The sequence below is a fragment of the Pelodiscus sinensis genome, chromosome 3, assembly GCF_049634645.1.
Source record: "Pelodiscus sinensis isolate JC-2024 chromosome 3, ASM4963464v1, whole genome shotgun sequence".
Classification (NCBI taxonomy): domain Eukaryota; kingdom Metazoa; phylum Chordata; order Testudines; family Trionychidae; genus Pelodiscus; species Pelodiscus sinensis.
Genome location: NC_134713.1, coordinates 158,440,409 through 158,456,582, shown reverse-complemented (window position 1 = coordinate 158,456,582; position 16,174 = coordinate 158,440,409). Strand labels below are relative to the sequence as shown.

The 16,174-nt window shown below is 44.9% G+C and overlaps 1 protein-coding gene across 4 annotated transcripts in view; it reads right to left on the bottom strand.

Annotated features, from left to right (window-relative positions):
- XDH (xanthine dehydrogenase) overlaps positions 1-16,174 on the bottom strand; it is a 93,986-nt gene that overhangs the window by 12,087 nt on the left and 65,725 nt on the right. For all 4 annotated transcript variants that reach the window (XM_075925324.1, XM_075925326.1, XM_075925325.1 and 1 more), the window contains 11 exons: positions 14,452-14,576; positions 12,946-13,079; positions 10,527-10,614; positions 9,857-9,943; positions 8,020-8,211; positions 7,363-7,508; positions 5,131-5,212; positions 4,305-4,400; positions 2,314-2,442; positions 1,246-1,320; positions 178-230 (listed from right to left, as the gene is read on the bottom strand). In XM_075925324.1, the coding sequence (XP_075781439.1) occupies positions 178-230; positions 1,246-1,320; positions 2,314-2,442; positions 4,305-4,400; positions 5,131-5,212; positions 7,363-7,508; positions 8,020-8,211; positions 9,857-9,943; positions 10,527-10,614; positions 12,946-13,079; positions 14,452-14,576 (1,207 nt within the window). The remainder of the gene's footprint in view (positions 1-177; positions 231-1,245; positions 1,321-2,313; positions 2,443-4,304; positions 4,401-5,130; positions 5,213-7,362; positions 7,509-8,019; positions 8,212-9,856; positions 9,944-10,526; positions 10,615-12,945; positions 13,080-14,451; positions 14,577-16,174) is intronic.

Below are 16,174 nucleotides of genomic sequence, written 5' to 3'. Positions count from 1 at the left end.
AGGATATGCAGCTGCAGTGAGGACTACTGCAAATTTCACCTGCCATAAAAAGCTGCAAAACAGCTTCATGGCCTGAAAGATTAATTATCCACCCAGTAATCCTCATGCAATGCTCCTGCACATAGACTATGGAATTAGAAACACCACTGCGCTATCCTAACTTTAATAATCACTCACCTATAAAATCCTGTGGCTGACAGGCTAACACAGTTAACGTAGGCTTCATTCACCTGATAAAGTAAGTATGTGTTAGAGACAGTTATTCTTAGTAAATTAATTCTTGTACAATAACCTGAGAGTGAACGCTGAGAAAGCTCACATACACAAGAGGGGATGGCATTCACAGTAGAGTGGCATGAAGTGCAGTCAAGTTGCAGTGGGGAAGTTCTAGGCTGGATATTAGCAAAAGCTATTTAACTAGGTGGGTGGTGAAGTACTGGAATGGGTTACCTAGGGAAGTGGTGGCATCACCATCCTTGGAGGTTTTTAAATCCCAGCTTGACAAAAACCTGGCTGAGATGATTTAGTTGGGATTGGACCTATGTTTTGCAGGGAGTTAGATTCAATGACCTCCTGAGGTCTCTGCAGTCTTATGATTCTATGATTCCAATAATTGTTTTTGGAGAGAGAAACATTTAGCGATTTCTTGATTTCTTCATCTTCCTTCTGCACCATAGTAAAAATCTTCCAAGCACAGGAGACTTAGAGTTTGAAACTTAGAACTTGGCTGGAATAGTCATACATGGGAGTATTTCAATTTGGGTGGCCCTTGACAATACAATGCAAGGAGTGCCCAGTCTTGGATGCTGGAATAAGAGAACTATTGTCCCCACCAAGGCTGATTAAAAAGTATTATGGAAGTTTCTTATAGAGAAGTCAACTTTTTTTCCCCACAGAGTGACTCTAAGGTGAGCAGAGATTTTATTCATTTTATTCAGATTGCATCAGGATTGCAATCTGACCATTGAGCAACACTGGCACCATTTGGGAATGGTGTACATATTTCAAAGGAGGAATGTGGAAGTGCGTATCAACTAGTCGAGTAGTCGATGGAAATCCCATCGACTACTCGACTAATAAAATAACCGATAGTTAAAATCCTTATGCTATACTCTCTATCCTAGAGCTTCCTAGAGCCTTTCCTACAGGATAAGCAGGGATGGAGGATTTGTCTGTGTGGGGTTGATTTATGAACAAAGTTCTCAACTGCTCATATCTAAGTTGTACCAGGTATAAACAACTTACCCAGTCCTTCCAGGATCCTTTGGGGTTAGAACTTTTGAATGGCTCTAGCCTTTTTAAAATAGTCTTACAGGCATTCTAAAAAACAAAACGAAACACAGAGCAACACTTTTAAAAGTAGTCCTTTGAAATGTGAGCTTATTACACAGTCATTCATAGTTACCCCCTGCCTAAGTCAACATGGTCTTCATGACACTGAAATATCATTAACTGGGCAAGGTTCAGTAACTGGGAGAGTTGATGAGAAAGATGTAATTTGACTGGAGAAAAATTAGATTCTAAAGCTGATTGGTTGTGCTTATGGTAAAGGGAGGTCCCAGTGATGGCACAAGAGCAGAGCCAGTTCTGCGGGTGGAAAAACAAGGTGGTCAGCCAAGCTACCGTCCTGAAGAGGGCACTGTATTGCAGTGGCCTGCCATATTGGTTCTGCTCTTACTGGCTGGCTATGGTGATTTTGTTTTGGTTTTTCGCTCAGCCACTGGGGGCCAAAGCACTAGTAAGGTTTTCCATCCTGGCAGGCAAAATAGCTAAGGCTACACCTTGTATGGGGCCTTCTGAGTCATGACACAAACTACTGGAAGGACTCTAGCTCATGAAGAAAACATTGCCTAATTTAACTACTTCCAGATCACCTGACAGTATCTAGCAAGGTGAGCTTGTAGCATCATGGAAATAATTCACCGTGCCCTCATTCAATTCACTTAACCATGCAGCATGCCTATAGTTTGATCCCAATTCCAGTTTTAGTCCCAACCCATCTATATGTTACCCTTAACAGTGTGCCATGCTTGCGGTTAATGCCACAGACATGACTAGGAACCTGCCTTTCTTCAGTTTACTAACTGGCCAAAGAGTAAGCATGGGAGTCTCATAAGAACCTTGAAATGAATATGGTCATTCATTATCTGCTGCATCTTAATAATCATGGCCATCACACAGAATTATGAAGTATCATGTACTTAGTATTTCCTTTCCAAGGACATCCCATATCTTTATGAAGCAACAAGTACACAGCATGTCCTGGAACCCTAATCTATCACACCAGAGGGTTGAGTTACTCAAACGCCTTACAAAGACAGCCATCCCATTGATGTCTGCGCTGACAGAAGCGGCTGTTGGAGAGGTATTGGGGACGGTGTTAGTGCTGGTCTCACTGATGTGAATGGTGGTGGTGGGGATTCCCAGAGTTTTGCTGGCAACCTGCAGAGCAACAAAAAATTACTGTGTAGTGTATGTATTTGTGAGGCATGCCAGTTCCTACCCATACTACAATGTCTCTTCTAGCCCATCCCAAATTTCACCCCTTTTGGTTATTTGCAGGAGTTAGTTAACTCTAGGTTTCGTATGGTCCAGCATGAGAACTTGTGTATGTATGTCTGTCAAACTTCCTTATACCTGTTTCATTACACAGACATTTTTTATCCCGCCAGAGATTTAACAGCTGTAAAAGACAGAGAAGGAAAAGTCCCTGTAGCTCACTCAGTCCATCGTCTTGCCAGTATGAGATTGTTCCTTTCAGTATAGTAGAGATGTGCTATACCTAGCTTTAAATGTTACCCAAACAATGGGGGTATATGCTACCTGTACTTGTACTATGTATGCAGCAAATGCCCTTTAATTGCTATAACATTTATTGCAGTTTCTGTTTTTGCATCCTTCCAGAATTTAAGTTCATCCTTGGATTGGACACACCTGAGCTCTTCCTGTAATGAGGCCATGCATTTTCCATTGGCACTTCAAATTTCTCTCTCAAAAACATTACCATCTACTTGGCACTCTAACTATATTAAATAAGCCATTGTGCCAAAGAGTCTGCTTATTAAAAGATGATGCTTGCTGCAGTACTGCCCTGCACGAGTTTGTTACAATGACTTGTGCATAACAGGGTTTGTACATGCCATGTAGCATCACAGACCAGGGAAACCATGGAAAGAAGAGGGAACCATGGAAAGAAGGAGGGATGGAAGAACCCAAACGTTTGGGGTAAAAAGTTTCTAAACATCTCTCTTTCTGAAGTGACATAAAACCTTAACGTGTTCTGCAAGTATCAGGATGAAATCTTGGTTCTACTGAAGTCATTGAGAGTTTTGCCATTGATTTCAATGGAGTCAGGACTCTACCCACAGAATTCTAGAACCTATTAAGTTCCAAATTATAGGTTCCAGGTTCCCCCATCAGTAGCAAGGTCTTTTAAAGTTAATCCAGACTTGCTTATTCCCAGGGTAAATCTAGAGTAACACCATCAGCATCAGTGGAATTCCTCCATATTCACATTGCCAGGAACTCAGCACTCATCTTTATTGAAATTTAAAAATAGATGTCAAATACAAAAGACAAGGAGAAAAATTAGCTTAAATATAATGTGGCTATTGCAGTTTTAAAGGACCAGAGAGAAAAGATGTAGCTTCTTATTTTCAGGAGAACAGTGCTATTCATACAGCATAGTTTACGTCAAGGGACCCAAACGCCCCGGCCCACAGGCCACTCCCAGATAGAGCGATTGCACAATCTGAGCCAGGACTCCCAGTGGGCTGGGGAGAGTTGTCTGTTACCAGCTTCCAATCCCTAGCCCTTCCCACCATTGGCCCACCCTCTCCCTACATGGCACCCTGTCCCCTGAGCACACAGCTTTGGGGATCACTGAGGCAGGGGCTGACACCATGTGACAGCAGCAATCACATCCCCCTGCGGTGACAGGGGTCTCAGGGGAAGCAGAATGCACTGGGTGGATGCACTAGGCCGGACTGTGCAATCGCTTTAGCTGGGACTGGCCTGTGAGCCAGTTATTTAAGATCCCTGTCCTACACAGCTGCATAAAACTGAATATATTAGTTTAAACCAATGTGTATAGATAATACAGATTATAGTCTTCCCTTCCCATTACAAGGCCATTTTAGAAATCTATCATAGGCGCTGATGCAATGAAGGTGATTATTAGAGTTTCAGACCCTCCACAAACGTACAAGCCATGACAGCAGTTCCTTACTGCCCATTGGAAAGAATATTAAAGAAGTGAAACTGGAATTTTTGTTAAAAGAGGCCTCATGCTGACATGTCATTACCTGGATCATCTTGGTGTGAAGTCCTTGACCCATCTCAGCCCCACCATGTGTAAGCAGCACTGAACCATCTGTATACACTTGGACCAGAGCCCCAGCCTACAACAGGGATTATTCAAAAGATAAAGGGTTTAAAGGGTTACCTTAAATAAATTAGCAAATTACCTAGTAGATTTCAGTACTAGGCAGGGATGTAAAAAAAGCTGATAAACAGTTCTCTGGTTAAACAAAATGTTTAACTGGTTAACCGTGATCTGGTGGAGGGAGCTGCCCGGCTGGGGTCCCGCCTGCCCCTACCCAGGGCATAGGGTGGTGGCTGCCAGAGCAGCCAAGGCCAAGCTGCTGCTCCATGCAGCTGGGCCAAGGCCCCACCAGTCCCCACCTGGGGCATGGCGGTGCCAGAGCTGCTGCTGCAGCACAGCTGGCTGGGGTCCTGCCTGCCCCTACCTGGGGCACAGCAGGGCTGGAGCTGCCCCTGCCACAAGGCCAGGCCAGATCCTGTCTGATCCTGCCCAAAACCCAACTAGCCCAAGCTATGTATAGACAATGACAACTGTTGACATTCAATAATGCCAGCATATTTCACAATGCAGTTATCTTTAAGGAGATGGAGTTGTTCATGAAACTGGGTGCGTCATGGGGTCTTCTGGACAAATGGAACCCTGAAAGTGTGGTGTATAACATCTGCATTGCTTTGGAAAGATTGGTGTCATTTCTCCATTGGGGACGTTCAGAGAAGGACTGAATCATTTTGATTCAGAAGGAGAACCTGGACTGGTGATCATAAAATCTAGTTAATCTCTGACAAAGATGAATGATAGTTGCAGACCTGATTCAAAAAGGAAAGAGTGAAGCTGATCCCAAACTTTGTAGGAATAATGGCTATCCCCCTCTTCTTCCAGCGATTCTGTCTGAGAGAACAAAGCACCATTAGTAATTCCCAGCTGTCTTCTGTCAGGCATTCATCCACACTAGGACACTGTGCTTTCCTCTAAGTCAGTAAAGACAAATGCAAACTACTATGTCTAGGAAGGAATACATCAAATGCACTGCTACAAAATGGGAAATAATTAGCTAATTAGCTAAGCAATAGTACTGCTGAAAAGGATCTGGGGATTATAGAAGATCACAAATTTAATATGAGCCAACTACGTTGCAATTGTGAAAAAGGTTGGTCATTCTTGGATGTATGAATAGGAGTGTCACACCTAAGTCATAGGAGTTAATTCTCCCATTCTATGCAGCACTGGTGAGACTTCGTCAGGAGTAATATGTCCGGTTAAGAGCACCACACTTTAAGATGTGGACAAACTGGAGACAGTCCAGAGGGCAGCTACAAAAATCATAAGAGATTTCAAAAAAGTGACCTATGAAAAAAGGTTGAAAGAGCTGGGCATGCTTAGCTAAAGAAGAGAAGGCTGAGGAGGGACCTCATAATGGTCTTCAAATATGCAAAAGGCTGTTACAATGAGAACAGTGATCAGTCGTTATCCATTGCCACCAAGGGCAGGACAGAGAGCTACATCTCCAATCCATCTCAACCAATTTCTCTTTCCCCCAAAAGCACAATTACCATCTTTGATACCACCTAAAATACTCTCTCCAGCTAAAGGGAAAAGGAAGGAGGGATGTTGTTAAAGTGAAAGCCTTGTTTCAGTGGTTTTGAAAGTGTGGTCCGAGAACAACTAATGGTCCATGACTATCTTGCAAGTGGGCCATGGGATCAGGACTCACCCCCTTCCTCCTTCCCTGCCCCCCGCAGTAGGGAGTAGCCCCCACACCGACAATGTTAGAGCACCAGTACTGCCTCCCAGCTGCAGTAGGAGGGAGCCCTGAGTTTTGTGGACCAGATCCAGTTTGCAGTGGGAGGAAGCGACTCCACACACTGCTGCTCCCCCTCATCCCAGCTGGGGGAACAGCAGTGCGAGAAACAGCTCACCTGGAGGCTTTTCCTGCTCACTTGGAATCCCAGCCAATGGGAGCAGCAGGGGGCAATGCCTGGGGACCCAGAGCCAGGGAAGTGCCTCCATCACCCTTATGCCCAGACTCTGTACCCCATCACTCTCACTCACACCCCCTCCCACATCCTCATCCAGCTCCTGCATCCTCCCTTCCAACCAGACGCCCCCAAAGCCTGCTCTTGCACCCTTCCTCCCAGCCAGACCTTGCACCCTCATCATCTCCTGCACCCATTTTGTTATCATGAGTGGTTGGCTGGTGGTCCATGGAAAGATTTACAAGAAGTGGGGTGGATCACAGGTGTGAGAAACACTGCCTTATTTAAATACTTTACATTCCAAATGCTTTAGCAGTTTCTCCTTCTTTTCCACATCTTTAATAAAAGGTTAATAATAAAAGATTTTTATGGTGTGCTCGCCATGGCATTAAGCAGGCTCATGTCTTCATACCCAACACCCTTGACATTGTTTAACATTGTTGAATATTGGTCAAAGGCAGGGTTAAAGTAACACCTTCGGCCCATTTATTCCATTTAATTGAATAGAGCAGGTCCACTGAAACCCTACCTTCCTAGGATTCTAACAGATATTTATATTGAAGCTAGAACAAGGCACTTGGCAGGAATAGAGTTAAAAACAATCGTTAATGTCTATTAGGTATGTGCTTGGTATTTGGGTCCCCATCAGAGGAAGTCGGATTTGAATTTTTTCCCCTCAAATATTTAGGGAAATGATTGTCTGCACTGATTAGTACTTGACAATGAATATATATATATACCTTTTGCCTTCTTTATTTGGCTATCTAAGAACCAGCAAAAAAACTTGGTTTCATGTGCTGCTGAAATGCTATGCAAAGTCTAGATTTGATAAACCCCTCCCTCTACTTCCTTATCCCTACAAAAATGTAAAACAATAGGCTGAATTAATCCCTTGTGCCAGTCCATGGGAGGTCCTTGACTCATTATAGCATTAAGGGTCCTTCCCACACTGGGACTGAAGAGATGCCAGGAAAAGAAAAGGAAAAAAGCCACATCTTCACCACAATTTTAACTCTAAATCACCAAGGTTACTACTTGGACTTCAGTAGAGAGTATAAAACCTACCTATTGAAGTCATCAATGATTTGCTTTCTGGTGTGATACTCTGAGTTCTTTACACATTCTTTCCAGCATCTCTTCAAAGTGAATCCTTCAAGCTTTTGGTTAAAATGGGTCAGGTCTCCTTCATCATAAAGATTCAGCTTTCTCACCTTACCAAAGAAAGAGACATTGATAAAGCCCATTAAGTGTAATTAAATCAGTGCTTTTGTCCAAGTCTTTTTATAGAACAATGTCCAGAACAAATTAGGCTTTAGTTGTTCCTCCTCCTCTTCTAACTCCATTGAACAATATGTTGAAAGTCCATGATACGTTCACAAGAAAACCTGGTGACAAGAATTTAGAGAGTGGGATTTTTAAGAAAGCCTACGGGATTTAGATGCTGATGGGATTTGAGTACTTAATTGCTTTAGGTGCCTTTGAAAATTGCTGATGTTACAGAAGGAGACAAATGAAGTGGCAAAGGAAATCCAGCGAGGCAGAAGATAATGAGTCAAGTCACAATGTGGCCTACTGACTTCAGTAGACAAAGAATTGGGACTCCAAATAGGACCAGCACAGACAAAGGGAGAATGCCTGTGTTTAGTCCCTAATTGTACTTATGTGTCAAATTCCCAAGACGTGGCTAATATGCTGCACTGTTCTGCTTCAACTGATTTGTACCTGTTCTGCTGGCAGTCCAGACTTCAGGATGACATCATTCATCCAACACTCAACGATCATCATTCCCTGGGGACCCCCGAAGCCACGGAATGCTGTGTTAGAGGGCATGTTAGTCTTGCAAACTGTACCCTCACCTTGGATGTTGGGGATGTTGTAAGCGTTGTCCATGTGGAACAAAGCTCTGTCCATCACCTGAAGAACCACAGATAAAAAACAGAAGGGAAAGCACTTTTTTGTGTCAATCCCATGTCAGATTGTACACTTCTTGCTAAAGCAGTGAGGTGACACAAAGCAGCAAGGGCTAATTTACAAGAGGAGGGTTGCTTTCCGTGTGAGCCCCTGAGACGCAAATCACTTCCAAGGAAGGCAGTGAAGGAGGCAAGGCCATGGCTCCAACCCTGACTGCACTGGCACATGAAGTTGGCTGACTCCAGAAGGAGGAGTTTGCTGCAGCTTCCCGAAGGATAATGCAGCAGGTATCTGCACACTGTGCTCGACAGAACTGTGCCTTCTGAAGCAAAGTCCATCTAAAAGCTCCTCCTCGGATAGTGCTGCCTCACATTGGTGCCTGCTCTGGAATGCATCTAAGTGCCAAAATCCAGCCTTGAAACAGGCACTATTTGTGGGCTTGACTTTGCCACCCTCATGCATGTTGAAACAGGCTGCACCTCCCTACACCGTGACTCTCTGATTCAGCAACATCCATGGTCTGATAGGATGTTCCCAGGCCAGAGAGCCCCGTGGCTGGGAGGCAGGAAGCAGAAGGGCCGGCAGTAGGCTGAGCTGGGGTCAGTGACATGTAGCCTGGCCAGGGCCAGCAGTAGGGTGAGCGGCTGAGGCCAGAAGCATAGCAGGCTGGGGGGCCAGTGGCAAGGAATCTCTCCTGATCCACCAAATCAGCTCATTCAAGACCGGTCAGGTCCTGAGGGTGCCTGACCAGGGAGGTCCAACCTGTAGTAAGTCAATGCACAACTTAATGGCTGGCTGGCTTCAGTGTGAGTAAGGGAAGCACAATCTGACACTGTGAGAGTGAGGATGATTACATGAGGAAGGGTGGTCAATGGGACTATGCACAGTGACGTTTGCAGAATCAGGTCCCTTCCCTTCCTTTTTGTTTGCCAGCACTAGGGTGAGGTTTTTCAAGAGCACTCAGCATTGGCGCAACTCAGCTCCTACTCAAGTCCTAAGGAGTTCTACCAAAGGAGTCCAAATTGACTTCAACAGGAACAGAATAAAGTTGACACTGAGCACTTTTTAAAATCCCACCCTAATTGAAATGGGCAAGGACCTGATCTGTGCACTCCCATACAACAAGCCTACCCAGCTCACAACGAGCGCAATGGGAGCAACACTGGTGTAATCCAGAGCAAAACTGGGTCCCAGATACAAAATGGAGTTGTGCTACATATCTGACTTCAAAATTGTGTTTAAAAGGGTTGAAAAGCAATTGTAGCCCTAAAATTCCATTAATGAACATTTTTACATTTCATATAATCTAATGTGGCATATTTCATATTTTCTAATGTGCACAGTCTGAATTCTCGCAGCTGTCATGAGAATTGTGTCCCAGTGTCATGGCAGTCACGGTGTCCCATGTGCTGGAGCTGGCTTAGATAGCAATTATTGGTGCTGCGGAATGGGCACATTCCATGTTGTTACAATGGAGAACAAAATGAGTGAGTGTTGCTGGGAACAGCTGAAAGTGGAATGCGACTCTGAAATGAAATGTGGCAGGCCACAGTCTCTAACATGTGGAAATACCAAGACAAGTTTCTTTGCTAATATATTTTTCAGGTCAGTTTCTCTAGTCAGCGCCTGTGCATTTTTTGCTACTTACAGCCAAAGAAAGATCTGCAGAGTTGCCCCCGTTGCTGTAGTATGACACCTTCAAACTGTTGATCTTACCATTCTTCATGAAGCCAACCTGCGGGAAAACAGTCCCTTCGTGAAACCAACTTGTGAGAAAACAGTCCCTTTCAACCTGAAGGGATTGTTGCTTAAGACCGTACAACCCTTCCTATTGACCTCTTGACAAGAAGATCTCACTCCCCAGGTGAGTCATTGAAAAAACTTTCCTCCAAAAAAAACCCTCCAACAACCCTGAATGGCCCTCATGCTGATGACAGGTAGCATCTTGGCAACATTGATGCGTGTTGTCTTCTGCTGAACAACTACCACATGGACACTATCAGTGGAGGTTTCACAATGTCAAGGCCATCTAAAGAGTGTTACAGCTCACAGTATGCCAATTGCTGTGATTGCAATGGAGACACAGAACTTAGACACTTCTACTCCAAAAGTTCAGGCTCTTCCTTCTTGAGCTAAAAGAGAATCTCTGTTAGTTGTCAGCTGTGAAGGAAATAGGACCCAAGTGAACCATTCTGACTCAATCCAGTACAGGTCAATGACATACACACTAGCTAATTCATTGCAATACTGTACTACTCAATTACATTTGTTTACGTGACATCACCAAAATAATACACATTTTCGCATTGTCTCTGTACCTTGTACTGTCCCAAAAAGGGATGTCTCCCACCAGTAATCAGCATGTCCTCATCTCGATCCAGCATGCAGCGTACAGGGCGACCAGTCCTATCAAAGGATACATTGAGAGTGCTAAGAGCATGTTGAGCCTGAAACTTGCTACCTTCTTGGAACAGGGAAATACTTCCCATGGTTTGTGAGATTTTTCATTACAACTAAGCTGGTGGATTGCCAATGGCTGCATGAGCTAGGGAGTAAATCACCCAAATTATTCACTTTCCTCTTAAGCAATTGGCATTATTGATGAGCAGGATACCAATCCCACCCACAGGGAGGCAAAAGGACAATTGCCCCAGGGCCCGGCAATTCTAAAGGGCCCTGCGGTGGCAGCAGCTGAAGCCCCAGGCCCTGTAGAATGGCCCTGGGAGCACTGTGTGGTTCACTCCAGAGTCCCACGCCACATATTCCACCAGCTCCGAGGGGGGTACTGCTCCAGCCCCACTCCTTCTGCCCAAGGTCCCGCCCCTTCTGGGAGCACAGATCTGCCCCTCCCCACATTGTCAGGGCTTTGCAATCCTGCTGGTACCCTGGCTAGATACTAGGGCTTCTTAGAAACATGGCTTATATTACAGTAATAAAGTAATTTATCACTAATTAATATCCTCTAGTCAGCTTAAGTATGTAATAGCGCTAAGTAAAACAGTAACTTGCCTTCCATTACATAGCCTGGCCTTAGTTATTTAAGCAAGTTTACATTTCATCCCTTAGGTGGCAAAGTTGTTCTTCCTTGTCTAATGAGCCTCCTGCCTTTCCTCTGCTCTTCACAAGGTTTCAGAGCAGAAATCTCCAGGGATATGAAATACTTAGAGGAAGAACAAATAAACTGTTTTACGGATTCCTTCGAAAAGGCAAGAGACCTTTCTCTACCACAGCAATTGACCCCAGTGGACTCCATCAAAGTCACTGTTGCAGCATATTGTCCAGGCAGTGTCGTCAGCAGCTTGATGACGGTCGTACATACAACTCTCACTTCACAGTACACAGTTATTGCACAGTGAGGCTATGTCTAGACTGCAAGCCTCTTTCAAAAGAGGCTCTTTCAAAAGATACTTTCGAAAAAGCCTCTTTCGAAAGAGAGCGTCTAGACTGCACGCGGAACTTTCGAAAGAGCGAGCCGCTTTTTCGAAAGAAAGCACCCAGTGAGTCTGGATGCTCTCTTTCGAAGAAGCCCTATTTACATTCAAGAACGCCTTCTTTCGAAAGAGCACTTTCGAAAGAAGGCGTTCTTCCTCGTGAAATGAGGTTTACCGCCGTCGAAAGAAAAGCCGCGTTCTTTCGATTTAATTTCGAAAGAACGCGGCTGCAGTCTAGACGCAGGTGAAGTTTTTTCGGAAAAAGGCTCCTTTTTCCGAAAAAACCCCTGAGTCTGGACACAGCCTTAGAGATGATGGGGCCCCATGACAGCGCCCTCAAAAAGCCTTGAATTTGAGGTTTGTTTGAAATCCTGATTGAAATTTCACAAATAATCATGTGCTTTGTGGTGGGCTGAACCAAAACCCCCAAATCCAAGCACCCCAGAATGTTGGGGCATTTGACATTTGGGTTTCGTATTCTGTAGACCGGGCCCAACTCCAGGTCCAATCACAAGGCCAGAGGGCACTCAAAAAGAACAGGCACACCAGGGGTGGTGCAGGGTTAATAAAAGAAGCAAGAATGGGGGGGGGGGCAACTGGTTGCCATAGCCATGTTGGTACACAGTGTGGTTGAGGTGAGATTTGTGATGGGTTCTGAAAGGGGTGGAGCAATCAGTCAAATGACAGAAGGGAACAATCTCAGGCTACTTCTAGACTGCAGTGCTTTTTGGGGATACCAGAGGTATCCTGAAAAAGCAACGCCGAGTCCAAGGAACATGTCCTCTTTTTCGAAAAAAATTTCAGAAGAACTGACGAAAGAGCACTTTCTTTCATAATTTGGCACTGTTGACATGCCAAATTTTGAAAGAGCCTCTTTCGAAAGTAAATAGGAAAAAGATACTCAATTTGCAGTACGCCTCAGACACAGCAGAAATGCAGAATCACAGAACGATTAACAATGTGGCTTTATTTCCCTCAGGTTCTCTAAGTTGATGTTGGAGATGGCTGCCATCCTGCTTGCTGTGCCCACCCTATTCATATGTTACTCAAGGGTTACATCTGCCTGAAAGCAGTTAGAACTTCACTTTCCAGCTGAGGAGTTACCTACCCTTGGGATTCTCAAACCTGTTGTAAGCCTTTGGGGGTAAGAAACTGAGAGAGATTCCAGTCCAGGAAGCAAGAGTTCCTGTCCTGATTCAAAAGCACCCGGACTTCCTTCATCTTGTTAAAAAAAGACAATGGTACGACACAGGTGGGTCTATGCTGTAGGTGAGAAAGGAACCCACTTCTCAGCAGCAAACCTTACTTGAATGCAGCCACAGCTACTGCTGTTGACACAATAGTGCTTCTGGACTCCTTGCCTCCAAACCCTCCTCCCAGTCTCTTCACTCGAACTAAAATTCGATTCTCAGGAACTCCTAGTACACTGGCAACAGATTCCTAAAGAAAAAGTGAAGTGGGTTAGTGAGGGAGCAGTAGTGAGGGCATGGGGAGCTAGAAACACACACAACTTCGGTCTTAACTTTCTCTTTCCTGTGACTGTAGCATCAACGTAGGTGCTCAGACACTGTGGTGGTGGCGGGGGGACTTAAGAGTGAGATGTCTAGATAGATAACTGAAAGCGTGCATCATCTCCACTTGCAGCAAAGACTGTCTGATCCTAGTTTTGTGCCTTTCAGGCAGGAAGCTTGTAATCAAGGAACTGAAATCTAAAGCCACTGTTGGCAACAAGACACTAAGCTAGAGGCATTTGCTGGTCTGCTCCAGCTTGACAGATCCTCTGTTCCTTCTTAAGGTGGTAAAAATACCCTACTGATGGGTAAAGATCCAGCTTGCTAGGTTCCTTACCCATCAGTAGGGTATTTTTACCACCTTAAGAAGGAACAAAGGAACTGTCAAGCTGGAGCAGACCAGCAAATGCCCCTAGCTCAGTGTCTTGTTCCCAACGGTGGCTAGCACCAGAAGCTTCTGAGGTAAGACTCCTGCAGAAGGCAGATGTAGGATAATCTGCCCCCCCCCCCTCCCCCCCGCACACACACACATAGGAACCAAGACCTAATAGAAATTGACCCAAATTCTGAAGCAAAAGGTTTAATACCCCTTCCAAAACATTTTACTGTAATCATTTAGGACTATGGACATTCCGAATAGCCATGTAACTGTCCCACCTCTTTTCAGAATGAACGTAGAGATCATGGAAAGCTCACAATTGACCTTCAGTTTCCAGGGTTTTACTTTATCTACAGGAATACAAAGTACAGGCAGAGCTCTCTCACACACACACATTGCCCTGCTTGGTCTGAAGAGATCACCCCTACAGAGGAAAGGGTTGTTCCAGTTAATTGGGTTTCATACCACACCCATATCGGACGTGCAATTCAACCTCTGTGCCCATTCAACCCTTGGACTCTCTGCTGAGACAGCCAACAACTAGCACTAGCTAAAGTGGAAGGGGTTTATGCAATACGAACACCTGCCACTGGGAACTGGACTGTCCCAGTGAGCTAAATGCAATAGGTTTCCTAGCTAGTCCCAGCTTTCTGAGACACAAGAAAAAGCCAGAATCCACTGCAGATGAACGTTTTGTCCCAGTCTAGCATTCACCAAATTCACCAATACAGGAAGCAGAGCCGGCCCAAGCTACAGGCTGACCGGGCTACCGCCCAGGGCACCCCATTATAGGGGGTCCCGCGCGGGACTGCCAAACCGGGTGGGGGTGGGGCCACGCATGCACTGGGCACCCGGGGGCGGGGCCATGCTCCTGGGGCCAGGGGCGCACGAATAGCTCGGGCCGGTCCTGACAAGCAGTTACCTGTGTTTTTGTTGGATTCTGAGTGGATACAAACAGTTCCATCTCTCCGTCTTCACCCTTAGGCACAGCAATGGTGCAGTGAGTCTCCAGATAAAAGTGTTCCTGTCCACCAATGTACATTTCCCCTAGAGAACCAATGAAAAGGTATTCAGAAGGACTGTCGCTGCTACAAAGCTGTTTGCAGCTTTCCCCCCTTTCTGGGTTCTCTGGGTCACCTTGTGCCTTTATCTCTTTAGAGCTGAATGTCACAAGTTTCATACAATTAGACCAAGATCTGAGTACAACTCCCCATCTACAACAGCTTATTACCCTGCAAGTCTAACTGAATGCAACTGTGTTTCTTTCCTTAAGGAGCAAGTGATCCATGATATATAGTGACCAAACAGCCTTCTTAAAGCCAAAGATTTTACTTTGCACTAGGAACAAAGCATTAGACAATGCAGCAAACAGGTCTACACAACAGCTACCTTATCTAAGGTCCTACCATTCCATTATGACTGTAGGTGAGGATAGCCTCCCCCTCAGGCCCAGTCTGAGGCAAACACCCACCAGCCACCACATACCACAGAAACACTAATCCAGGAACCTAACCCTGCAACAAAACCAGTTGCCAACTCTATCCACATATCTATACAAGCAATACCATCACAGGACCTAACCACACAAGCCACAACATCAGGGGCTCATCCACCTTCACATCCTCTAAGGTGATACATGCCACCATGTGCCAGCAATGCCTCTCTGCCATGGCCAAACCAGACAGTCTCCATGCCAGAGGATAAATGGACACAAACCAGACATCAAGAAAGGTAGCATACAAAAACAAATAGGAGAACACTTTAACCTCCCTGGACACACAGTAATGGATCTAAAAGTAGCTATCCTTCTACAAAAACTTCAAAACCAGACTTAAAGAGAAACAGCAAAACTGCAATTTATTTGCAAATTTAACACAATCAAATTAGGACTGAATAAGGATTTAGAATGGTTCTTTCACTGCAAAGGCAATTTCCCCTCTCTTAATATGCTGCTGGGAGTGAGCCACATCACCCTGAATGAATTGACCTCATTAGCACTGGTCCTACACTTGATAAGTAACTCCCTTCTTTTGTTATACTAGTACATATATCCCTGCCTCTGTAATTTCCACTCCAATGCATCTGACAAAGTGTTTTTTACCCAGAAAAGCTTATGCCCAAATAAATCTTTTAGTATTTAAGGTGTCCGATGTAAGCTTTTTTGTGGATTTTTACGCACTAAAGTTTATGCCCAATCTCAGAGAAGGGGACAAGCCAGAAAGGTAAGAGAGGCTCTGGGGAAAGGCAGCAAGATATAGAATATCAGCAGCCAACCTCTTCACAAACCAGGTGAAGAAAATTTGCCCTTAAAGATGTTGATTCCTCAGAGGGGGAGGACTATAGTGACTGACCGGAGGGCAACCCACAAACAGGAAACTGCAACTGCTGGAGTGAGAGGGGCCACAGCAAGAATGAAGATGATGAGAGGAGGGTGCAGCACCTGTATAGAGCTACTCCCACAGCAGTCAGGAGGAGGCAGCCTAGCAGGGAAACATCCCATGACACCAGGACAAAATATAATGTTAATAAATTACGATAGGACAGTTCCATATGCGTCACAGAACCTAAAGCCAAAAGCCACAAGGGGGAAAGATTCTAAAGGGACCAAGTCTCATTTTCAAAAGAGATTTAGGTGCTTAGAATCC